At 39.7% G+C, this 12,272-nt stretch overlaps 2 protein-coding genes across 2 annotated transcripts; both read right to left on the bottom strand.

Annotated features, from left to right (window-relative positions):
- Positions 1-5,305: 5,305 nt before the first annotated feature.
- LOC130550195 (extracellular calcium-sensing receptor-like) lies at positions 5,306-7,676 on the bottom strand. Its single transcript, XM_057327601.1, has 5 exons — positions 7,663-7,676; positions 6,809-7,100; positions 5,822-6,616; positions 5,523-5,750; positions 5,306-5,322 (listed from the first exon to the last, which is right to left on the bottom strand). The coding sequence occupies exons 1-5, from the start codon at positions 7,674-7,676 to the stop codon at positions 5,320-5,322; spliced, it is 1,332 nt and encodes a 443-aa protein (XP_057183584.1). The 3' UTR covers positions 5,306-5,319.
- Positions 7,677-8,373: 697 nt separating this feature from the next.
- LOC130550191 (extracellular calcium-sensing receptor-like) lies at positions 8,374-11,493 on the bottom strand. The gene is made up of 6 exons (XM_057327598.1): positions 11,279-11,493; positions 10,874-11,165; positions 10,003-10,788; positions 9,602-9,829; positions 9,376-9,499; positions 8,374-9,278 (listed from the first exon to the last, which is right to left on the bottom strand). The coding sequence occupies exons 1-6, from the start codon at positions 11,491-11,493 to the stop codon at positions 8,374-8,376; spliced, it is 2,550 nt and encodes an 849-aa protein (XP_057183581.1).
- Positions 11,494-12,272: the final 779 nt, after the last annotated feature.

Consider the following 12,272-nt stretch of genomic DNA (forward strand, 5'->3'; position numbering starts at 1 on the left):
TACTCGCGGCAACTGGATAGGCCGGCCCAACGACTCATACCCTCCTCGGCTCTGGAGAGTAACGGTTCCGATGATAGGATTGACCCGGCTCCCCAACCCTGTATTTCCTTCGTCTCCTCCGGGAGGCTATCAATAAACTTACCCTCCGGGGTCATACTCTTTACCTACTGTGTACGTGTCGTTGCTCTGCCTGTCGCAGCGGCTACATACACTTTCAGTGTGGAAGGGGAGAGGTAACACTTAAGTCTCTCTTGTAGAAAGGACAGCACGTTCCTGATCAAGCAACTCCGCAGGTCTTCTCTTCGAGAAGAGCACCAGGATGAGAAGAGGCGCCACTTATAGGCATATAGCCGCCTAGTGGCCGGGGCCCTAGCCTGAGTGATGGTCTCAACCACCGCAGGGGGTAGGCCACTCAGGATCTCCTCGTCCCATCCAGACATGGAAATTCCAGAGATCTGGCCTGGGATGCCATAACGTGCCCTTCCCCTGGGAAAGCAGGTCCTTCATCAGGGGGATCGGCCAGGGGGGAGTTGTCGTCAAGAGCATTATCTCCGAGAACCAAGTCCGGTTGGGCCAGTACGGCGCAACTAGTAAAACTTGATGCTCCTCTTTCCTGACCTTGCACAGGGTCTGTGCAATGAGGCTCACTGGGGGGAAGGCATACTTCCACTTGTCCCGTGGCCAGCTGTGCACTAGAGCATCCGTGCCGAGGGGGGCCTCGGACAGGGAGCATCATAGCGGGTAAAGGGTGGTGTCCAGGGGGGCGAACAGGTCTACCCGAGCCTGCCCGAACTGCACCCAAATGAGCTGGACTGCGCGGGGGTGGAGTCGCCACTCTCCGCGAGGCGTCAACTGACGAGAGAGCAGCGGGACTTGCCACGCTGGAGAAATTAGCTCTTTTAGCGAAAAAAACTCGAACACTTCTGGAACTGCCGAGACGCCCAGGGGAAGTCGCCGCAGGAAGGGACAGTCCGCTGCACCACGTCGTAAGATTCCAGCAGTAATTCAGCGTAGAGTTTGAAGTCTCGAAGTTGATCATGTGTCAAGGATCGTGAATAGCACGCTGGCTATCTTTTATATATCTGGGTGCGGAGTCCGGCATGCAAATTTCATTCGCCAATTTCATTGGCCTTTTCTAAACTTGTCAGAAGTCATAGGTTCTCAAGGGCGAACCCCATCTGTTGGTTCGACACAACGTCGAGAGACCGACAGAAAGGGAATTCTAATATTTCATGTCTTTATTGAACACACTCATTCAACATTCAAAATGGCAGTGGAAAAGTAAGTTAACCCTTAGAATTAATAACTGGTTGACCCCCCTTGCCAGCAATAACCTCAACTCATTAGCCCATTCTTCCTGGCAGAACTGCTTTAGCTCTGTTATATTCTTTGGACGTCTCATGTGTATGGCCCTCTTCAAGTCAATCCATAGCATCTCTATTGGGTTGAGGTCTGGGCTCTGACTTGGCCACTCCAAAAGGCGGATTTTGTTTTTATGAAACCATTCTGTTGTGGACTTGCTCCGGTGTTTTGGGTCATTGTCCTGTTGCATCACCCACCTTCTACACAGTTTCAGCTGACGTAGAGACATTCTCACATTATCCTGAAGAATTGTCTGATATACTTGGGAATTCATCTTCCCCTCAATGATTCCAAGCTGGCCAGGCCCTGATGCAGCAAAGCAGGCCCAAATCATGATGTTTCCTCCACCATACTTTACAGTTGGGATGATGTTTTCATGATGATATGCCGTGCCCTTTCTACGCCAGATGTAGTGCTGTGTGTTTTTTCCAAATAGTTCAATCTTAGCTTCATCAGTCCACAAAACATTTTGCCAATACCGCTGTGGAGTGTCAATGTGCTCTTTTGCAAATTTCAGGCGTGCAGCAATGTTCTTTTTAGTAAGCAGTGGCTTCCTTCGTGGTGTCCTGCTTGTTCAGTGTTTTACGTATTGTAGACTCATGAACAGAGATGTTAGCAAGTTCCAATTATGCCTTCAAATCTTTGGCTGTTATTCGGGGTTGTTTCTTTACCTCATTGATGAGTCTTCATTGTGCTTTTGGTGTCATTTTGACTGGGCGCCCACTTCTTGGTAGATTAGCAACAGTCCCACAGTGTCTCCATTTGTAGATTGTTTGCCTAACTGTAGACTGGTGAATTTATAAAGTCTTTGAAATAACTTTGTAACCCTTGCCAGCTTTATGTAAATCAACAATTCTTGTTCGTAGATCCTCTGAAAGCTCTTTTTGGAAAGGCATAACTCACATAAGCGTGTTCTTCTTGTGCAGCGCAAACTCCAAAAGTTTGAGGGGTTTTTATCAGTCAAAGTAGCTGTAGTCTGTAGACTACAAAGTAGCTGTAAGCTGTAGACTCCATGTTTGCTAAAACCTGACTCCAATTAGCTTTTTTGAGGTCATTAACTCCTTGAGTTCACATACTTTTTCCACAAGCACTACGGGGTTTTTTGGGTTGTTCTCAATAAAGACATGAAATATCAAAAAAATGTTGTGTTATTATTTTAGACACATTGTATTTGTCAATACCCTTGACTTAGATGAAGATCAGATCACATTTTATGACAAATTTATTCAGAAAACCATGAAATTCCAAAAGGTTCACATACTTTTTCTTGCCACTGTATCTCTGTTGTATGTTGGTATTTTTTTGATTACCTATAACCAGTAAATATGCAAGTCTGATTCAGGCATTTGTTTGTATTCATACATCTGAATGAATAGCAACTTAATGTAATGCAGACCTGGCATATTTGTTTGAGAACTAGGAGGGTATGCCCTTTAAATATGCCCTTTAAAGTTAAATATCAATCAGGAACACCATACGCTCTCTTCTACTTCATCTAAAAAAAAACATAATGTGGACCACTTGTCAGACCCTTCCAGAGGGGTATATATATACCCCAGAGAGGTCCTTGGAGATTAACTTTTTCTCTCTGTCTCAACCTGGGATACCGTACCTGGCAGCGTCCTGCTGGAGGTCACCATAGGCCCAGCGGACTATAATGGAACTTTTCTGAACTTTGAACTCTCCACGCGGATTGGGCCGTTATTGTTATTGCTTCTGCTAATCAGATATTACTACAAAATACGTATACTTAAGGATGACTATTATAAGTATTTTTCTTTGAGCTAAACCAATGAATCCCTGACTGAAACTGATGTTTTAAATAACTTGTTAAATTATTCCGGCCGTTAGTGGACCTGGTGGAGATTTAAAGTTACACGTTTAAAGGGTGAGTAAACTCACATTTAACGTTTCCAAATGCTACCTATATTATATCTTGGTGGAGAATCTTATTTGGTGACCAAAGCTCATCATTATTTTAACAACAGTGAAAAGCACTACAGTATGTCTAATAATGAAAGTTAATAATGAAGAATATGTAGCAACCCAGCAAAAAATCTTCTTTAAATAAAACTAGGGTAAACCATCAACCCATGGGTTGATTGTAGAACCCAATCTGTTGAGTTAAAATAACCCATGGTTGGGTTTGACCATCTGTGACCCAATTGCAAAACAATCCAAATGTAATGCTGTCTAAACCTTCTATTCAGTATGTATGAAATGTAACACAACTAAATGATGTGTACATAAATTTGTAACTATGAAGCAAATGATTGGCTCTAAAGTTTACTGTAAAATACATACAGGCTATTAAATTTAATTCCCATGTCTTATTAATTGCAAAAAGTCAATGTCATTTTTAATTAGGCAGTAAACAATGTAGGTCCAGAATATGGCTGTGATGGAGATGGTCATTGAGAGTCCACTGTGTCCAGTACTGACCCGTCCTACACTGCAGAGCCTGCCACAGCCTGTGAAGAGCAGAACTCATGGGTCAGACAACCCTGACAAACATGATTCTGTGTGTAGTCACCATAAAATTCAAGATATGAAATTATATTTAGCAGTTTAGCAGTGTAGAGGCAGTCTGTGCGTCCCAGACAGCAACATGATGTTGGCCTATATCGGGGCCCACATCTGGTACATGTGGAGTCAACGCGCGACTCTGAGCAAACACTATGTTGCTGTAAGCTTACCAAGCCATACATACCTAGGGTATTGTTAAGTTTGTTGCCATATAAAAGTTAAAAAAAAACGTTTTGCCTACTGATCTGTTGTTTACTTGTATTGATGGCAAAAATGAACTCCATTTTAAAGTATATCACACTTGTCTCAGGTTTATCTCTGGCCTTAGTAAGTTTAGGGTTTGCACATCATATTTTTCTTTGTATTTTGCTCTGGTTTTAACAAAATTATGTAACATTTGGGGGCAAATATGCAAAATAACAAACCAAAACTCGAAGCTAAAATGGCAAATATTTCCATAGCTACAGTATATTTTCCAGGAGAACTGACATAAGCTGGTATAAATGTGATCCACACAGCACAGAATATGAGCATACTGAATGTGATGAATTTAGCTTCATTGAAGTTATCAGGCAGCTTCCGAGCCAGAAAGGCTAAAACAAAACACAAGATTGATAACAGACCAATATAACCAAGAACAGCCCAGAAACCAACATCAGAACCTACATGACATTCTAGGATGATCTTTTCTCTGTAATAGTTCATGTTGTTATGTGGGAAAGGAGGAGATATTGTTAACCAAAGCACACAAATTATGACCTGTATTAAAGTTAGAGAAACAACACTGAGTCTCTGTTGTACAGGCCCAAACCATTTCATGACATTACTTCCTGGAAGTGTGGCCTTAAAGGCCATTAGCACAACTATTGTTTTTCCCAGAACACAAGAGATACAGAGGACAAAAGTGATCCCAAACGCTGTGTGACGTAACATACAGGACCACTCAGTGGGGCGACCAATGAAAGTAAGTGAACAGAGAAAACACAGAGTCAATGAGAAGAGCAGCAGGAAGCTCAGCTCTGAGTTGTTGGCTCTCACAATAGGTGTTTCTTTATGAAGATAAAACACAAAAGATATCATTGATGTTAATAATAATCCAATAAATGAGCAAATAGAAAGCACAATCCCCATGATTTCTGTATAGGAAAGGAATTCAATAATTTTTAATACACATGTGTCTTTGTTTTCATTGGACCAATACTCCAAATCACAAGGAAAGCAGTCACTAGAATCTGCGAAGAAGGAATTAATAAAAAATATTATTTGAATGAAAGCACATCACAAGGTCTCTGGCTATTGGACAGTTTTAGTAGCATGTAGTAATGTTTACCTGTCTCATTACTGATTTCTCCATCTGCACATGGAATACAGTCATAACAGCACACGGGTCGTCTTTTCTGTACAGCCTTCCTGGTGCCTGGAGGACAACTCTCACTGCACACAGACACAGGCACCTGTGAAAAAATGTGTAAGGCCCATATACTGTATATATATGATGTTAGGTTTCTCCCAGCATTTATGCTATTTAACTTGTATATGTTGATTTATTTATTAATGATTCTTAAATCATTCATTCTTAATATGACTGTAATGGGCATTTCACTTCTACTCATGATTGACTTATATTGACATACCTGTCTGCTGTTTTCAGCCCAGACCATGTTTTCTTGATCAACTTGAAGGAGTGTCTCTGAAGGCAGTGAGCTGTCATACACACCAACAAGTTTAAACTGCAGACTTCCATCTTCAGCAGGCTGCCAGTTCACCAGATCATATTTTGCCACTGGGTCACCACTAGCATCAAAAAATAAATTTTCACCCGTTTTGACAGTGAAACTGACATCTTTGATATACTCCAACACCTGAGAATAAACACAAGCATAATTGGTTTCAGTTTTACTTTTCTAATTTAATTGTTTTTTCTCTTAATCACCTTCAGTGGTGTTGGCAGATCTCCTTTGCTGATGTTGGTGGCAGATTTGACATCATTTATTAAATTATGTAGTGCATGTGCGATAGCATACACTGCCGTGTACACTTTACTAGCTATGCGCAGCTCTGATACATCAGTATATTCATTTTGTAGTTCTGTTAAGTGTTCTGAGCCAGTACAGACACGTGTGCCACTGCCGGTGTTTCTCAAAGAGCACTGAAAAACAGTTTCCCAAAATTCCTTCAAAAGTTCATTTTTTGGCTCCTGATCAGGGTGCACAGTCACTAGAAACTCTCGCAGGCCGTCAAGCTTGGCGTTCGCCACAGCAAAGCCCACAGTTCCTGTGAGAAAACTGTATTCTTTTGTTTCTGCTATAATTCGAGAAGTGATCCAGGATTCACTGCCGACCCACTGCAGCCCAGTGATGTTCTCTTGTGCTATTAATTTCAGGAAGGGAACAAAGTCACCAAATGAAATAAAAGCCAACACCACCCTGGCTGTGGCTTTTTTAATCACTTCCAGTGTCTTTAGGAGCTGCTCTTGTGGATCAGTTCTAATTATGGCCTCTGAGTATTCAATACAAATCCCCTCTTGTTCTGCCATCTTTTCAAATGCTGCAATTCCATTGTTACCATAGTCATTGCGACTCCTCACCGTTCCAACCCAAGTCCAGCCGAAGTGTTTGACAAGCTGAGCCAGCGCTTTACTTTGGTAATAATCACTGGGTATTGTTCTGAAGAAGGACGGGAATCGTTTTCTGTCACTCAGGCATGCACATGTAGCAAAATGACTGACCTAAATACAATAAAGCAGATTATTAACAACATTATTTCTTTCTTAATCCACCCAATATTACTACTATACAAATTAAGTAAAACTACGTAAAACAATTGACAAAGTGATTTTTATATTATTTTCATAAAAGCACATTTGGAGCATCCTCATCATGCATGCAGACAATATTAAGCAGAAAAAAAGAGTTCTTACAACAGGGATGCTGAATGGACCTACTAAAGAGGCCATACCAATGGTGGGAGAAGAGCTTGATTCTCCTACAATGGCATGAACAAATGGTGGTTTAGAACAGGACTCATCATGCAAAGTCTCTTCATAGCCATTCATTAAAGCCATGCTTGATAAGACAGTCTGAGATACAGAGCCACAGGCATCATATATTTTATAGCCCAAAGTGACACCAGGCAACAGTTGTGTGCTGTTGTTAATCTCCTCTATGGCAAAAATCAGAGTCTGAGCAAATTTAAACTCACGCAAGTTTAGGCTGTAAAAAATATATGTGAACCGTTACATTCAGCAAATAATTATTCAGTAGTATTTCTGAAGTATTTAAAAAACTGTATATAATTTTTTTCATAATTCCTGCTGTCAAAAAGTATCTTGTACAGACCTGATGCAGTTTGTTGGCTCTGGTTCAGAAGAGAATGGATGTATATTTAACAAAACATTTCTATGGAGTGAAAAAACTGCCCCAATGTTGATGTCTCTTTCATCAGAAAGTAGTGGCAGGACTGGATGGCTCAGCATTCTGCATACTTGTGCTGCGGTTGTGACACAAGCGCCATATAACAGCAGAAGAAGAAGTGACACTGTCCTCTTTGCCATTCCCATATGAAGGCAGAGCAGGAGCCTTTTGTCAGAAGATGGAAAGACTCTGCCTTTTATTATGTTAAATCCATTTGGGATCTAGTCTCGTGTACTTTGGCCACTTGCATTGGCAAAGACCCGCCCAAGAGGCCATATAACTGGCCGGTAAAGCAACCAATCACATTTAGTTTTGTGCCGCATATTTAGAGGTGTGGAAATGTTCCCACAGATCGGTGTACCTCAGATCCCTCATCATTGACTTGCACCTGCACCCCAATACCCAGACACTACTGTATATACAGTATATTCACACTTGCCCTTTGTTTATTGTCTGGTATTAATGTTATGTAATGTAATGTTAGTTAATGTAAGTTGTAAGTTTGTGTTACCTAGTTCTGTACCCCTTGTTTCTCTGGAGGATTTATACCCCTTGGATTAACTTGTTTGTTCTGTGGATGTTTTGCTGTTCTCTGTCTGTTTCATGGATGTATTTTGGATTTATCAGTTTTTACCCAAGGAAGTTTGGATTACCCAGTTTTGTTCCTGTGTTCACTTTTATAAAATTCATTCACCTAACTCCTGTTCACATGTGGCATCGTCCATCATCAGTGACTCATTACACGGATACAAGCGGTGAAGTGGTTTCCATGATGATACTAGTGGAATATGGCATGGCTCTCAGCCAATCAGATTCTAGAACCAGAAAGAACTGTTGTATAAACAATATACAGTATGTCAAAAATCTGTGTAATTTTGTATTCGTTTTATTAGGTACAAATGAAATTATTCATTAATAAAAGAGTCATCAGCATAATAATAATATAACCTAGAATATGAGGGCAAAAGTAACAATCTCTTGTTTAATTATATTATTGAAATTGTCTATATCATATCATATCTATATCATTGGATATTTTATAGTGTCTATTAATATATTACAATCAACAGGCTCATGAGGGTACTTTACCCATCATGTGTTTTTTAGAATTTTTGTATGGTTTCAATAATATAATATAGCATTTAGGAATGAAGATGCAAAATAACAGTCCATATGTGGAAGCTAAAATGGCAAATATCTCTACTGCTACTGTGAATTTTCCAGGAGAACTGACATAAGCTGGAATAAATGTGATCCACACAGCACAGAATATGAGCATACTGAATGTGATGAATTTAGCTTCATTGAAGTTATCAGGCAGTTTGCGAGCCAGAAAAGCCAAAAAGAAGCATAGAATAGCAAGGAGTCCAATGTAACCCAGCACAGCCCAGAAGCCTACAGATGAACCCACGTTACATTCTAAAATTATTTTTTCTTTGACGTAGTTTAGATTTTTAAAAGGAAAAGGTGGAGATATTGTGAGCCAAAGTATACAGATAAGCACTTGTATAAGTGTGAAACCAAGAACACTGAGTCTCTGCTGAGGAGGCCCAAACCATTTCATGACATTACTTCCTGGAAGTGTGGCCTTAAAGGCCATTAACACAACTATTGTTTTACCCAGAACACAAGAGATACAGAGGACAAAAGTGATCCCAAACGCTGTGTGACGTAACATACAGGACCACTCAGTGGGGCGACCAATGAAAGTAAGTGAACAGAGAAAACACAGCATTAGTGAAAACAGGAGCAGAAAGCTCAGCTCTGAGTTGTTTGCTTTAACTATTGGAGTGTTTTTATATCTGAAGAATATGACTGCAATTAACATTGTTGTAAATGCACCAACAATAGAAATAGTTGTGAGCAAAATTCCCATGATCTCCTCATAGGATAAATATTCAGTCTCCTTGTTAACACATCCATCCTTCTGCAGATTTGACCAGAAGTCTTCATGGCACCGCAGACATGTCACAGAATCTGTTAATATATAATATTTAAACGCTATATATTAACAGCAATAACAGCAATAGCAAAGGTTTATCTATTTTGTTTTTACAAATTTAGTCTTTTTTACCTGATGTGTTACTGATTTCACCTTCTGTACAAGGTATACAGTCATAACAACATATAGGTTTTCCTTTCTGTACAGCCTTCCTAGTGCCTGGAGGACAACTCTCACTGCACACAGACACTGGCACCTGCAACATATTGTAAGTGCTAATTTTACTAAAGCTCATTCACTTATTTATACAGATAATTATACAGAAAATATTATTTGATTTAATCAGCCTTTTTTTTACCTGTGTAGAATTTTTTGCCCATAAAATTGATGTCATATTCACAGCTAAACGATCTGTCCCGACAAAAGATGCATCATAAAGCCCAACAGTGGCAAATTCGTAGTGTTGTTTTTTACTTGGTTGCCAATTTATTATATCATATTTTGCAACTGGATCTCCATTCTCATCAAAGTAAACATCCTCGCCATCTTTGGTTTTGAAATGCACTTTTTTCAGGTGCTTCAGAAACTGCAAGTTGTGACAAATTATAAAAAGCAGGCATTGACTAAAATATTTAACAACTTTTTATCTTTTACATGATGCATTGTTTACTAATAGCAGTATGTCATTTTGCATAATGATAAGGCTTTAGACAAAACTATATTTTACATTGTTATAATGTTACAGTAGTGTTAACGCACTGTTGAGGGATCAGGCTGTTTCTTTGTTTCACATTTGTCCGTGCAGCCCAGAAGGTCATGAAGTGCATGAGCTACAGCGTACACTCCTTTATACACATTACTGAAGATGGGCATGAGTGACATGTCTGTGAATAGGTTTTGCACCTGAGACAACTCCTCTTTGCCTGAACATTCAGTGGTGAAGGTTGAATCATTGAAGTATTTACACTGAAACAAAGCTTCCCAGAGCTCATTAAAAATGGCACTTCCTGAAGACTTCAGTGGCTTTATATTTAGAATGAATTCCTTTAGACCTGTCACCTGTGTTTTAGGTATAGCCAGCCCAACAGCCCCCTGCAAAATATGGTGTTTATCCATACTGGCAATGACAGAATCTGAGATCCAGGCTTCTGTGCCCACCCACTGAAATCCTGTAATATTGTGTTCAACAAATTTATGCAACAGAACCTCCAAGTCCCAGTGGGCAAGAAATCCCACAATCACTCGAGAAGTAGAGCTTTTAATCTGTTCAATTATTCGCAGTACTTTGTCTTCTGTGTATGTTCTGAAAAACGGGAGGGAATATTCCAGACAGATGCCCATCTGCTCAGCTACTTTAGTGAAAGTGGCCATTCCACTGTTGCCATAATCATCATCTGTTCTTAAAGCTCCTACCCAGGTCCAGCCAAAGTGTCTGACCAGTTCTGCCAATGCTCTGCTCTGAAAGTAATCGCTTGCAATAGTTCGAAGAAATGAAGGATATTTGATTTTGTCACTGAGGCACTCACATGTTGCATAATGACTGATCTAGAAGACAATTAATAAATGTAATTTTATAAGCAATGAAATCCTAACATACATTCATGTTTAAATTTGGCATATTTAAACATACCAATGGAAGTTTAAATGGTCCAATACTTTTTGTTATTGCCATGCATGCTGATGAGGTTGTGTCTCCGATAATGGCTTGCACCTCTGCTTGCTTTGTGCACGGCCCTTCAACAGATGTTTTATCATGCCCATTGGCGAGGGCCATAGCTGCTTGAACCCCCACTGCCACAGAGCCGCATGTGTCATAGATCTTGTAGCCCAATGAGACCCCCGGAAGCAAAGTGGAACTGTTGTTAATTTCCTCTATAGCAAAGAGCATCGTCTGTGCATGCTGGAAATCTCTGAAATTAAGACTGGTTAAAAGAACCCAACAAAGAGTAAGCTGAAGTTATGAAATATTAATGACGACTTTTTTTCAAGAACACTTCAATACAGTTCAGAAACAATGTTTTAGGGTTTAACTTACCTGATGCACTTCAGTGGAGGTGGTGTAATTGAATATGTTAGTTGTCTGACCTCCCAGCTGCTATGGAAGGAGAAAACCCCTCCAACTATGATGTCCCCATCTTTCCATAGCTGAGGGTAGGCCGGCTCTCCTCGCAGATGACAGACAGTCTCATTAGCTTTAGAGAAAGTCATGATGGCCATTACCATATGAAGAAGTGCAATAAGTGGCTCCATTCATCCATTGGATAGATACTATAATACGTGAGAGATGTCTCTTTTTCAATATTACAGTTAATCGTATAGAATGGATTTTGAAGTCTTTATAAGGATGAATCTGTTGATAATCTATTGGGAAATGACACTGGTGGACCTCACCTAAAGGAGGTGCCACCTTGTGTTGTAAACAGAATATGTTTGAATGTTACACAAATATTTTTAATTGTGTTAACAAACAAAAAGTCTCCCTGACTAAAAACCATTTTATTACATTATTTTAAACACAACCATTTACTTTTTAGAATAGATCATTTCAGTCTGCTTAATTTTAAACATTTCCACATTTTCCACAAAACAAATTATAGTGGGTTCAAGGTATACGTTGTTATTCATTTGTGTGTTCACTGGGAATGAACCAATGACCTTTGTGCTGCTAATGCAATGCTCTATCAACTGAAGTAGAGGAATACGATTATTACATTTTATTGTCTCCAATGTCCTTAGGCTATCCCTGAAATCATTTGCAGAGAAGAAAAACTTTTTTGTCATTGTTAATAATGTGCAAGTTAATTTGCAGAGTAATCAGCCAATGATTATACAAAGTTATTTTGCTATAAATGTAAAGATGACTAATGTGGTACTTAGGTTGTTTATTTATTTTTTACTTTTCCGTTTCATTTAGTTGCATTTTAATTCAATGTGGTAACTGTCCATGCACACATTCAACACAATCTCATGGCAATTCTTAACTTCTTATGAGGTGGCTATTCGTAGTTACTTTCTCAAATCAGTGATAG

The sequence above is a fragment of the Triplophysa rosa genome, unplaced genomic scaffold (assembly GCF_024868665.1).
Source record: "Triplophysa rosa unplaced genomic scaffold, Trosa_1v2 scaffold253_ERROPOS117417, whole genome shotgun sequence".
NCBI classification, from domain to species: domain Eukaryota; kingdom Metazoa; phylum Chordata; class Actinopteri; order Cypriniformes; family Nemacheilidae; genus Triplophysa; species Triplophysa rosa.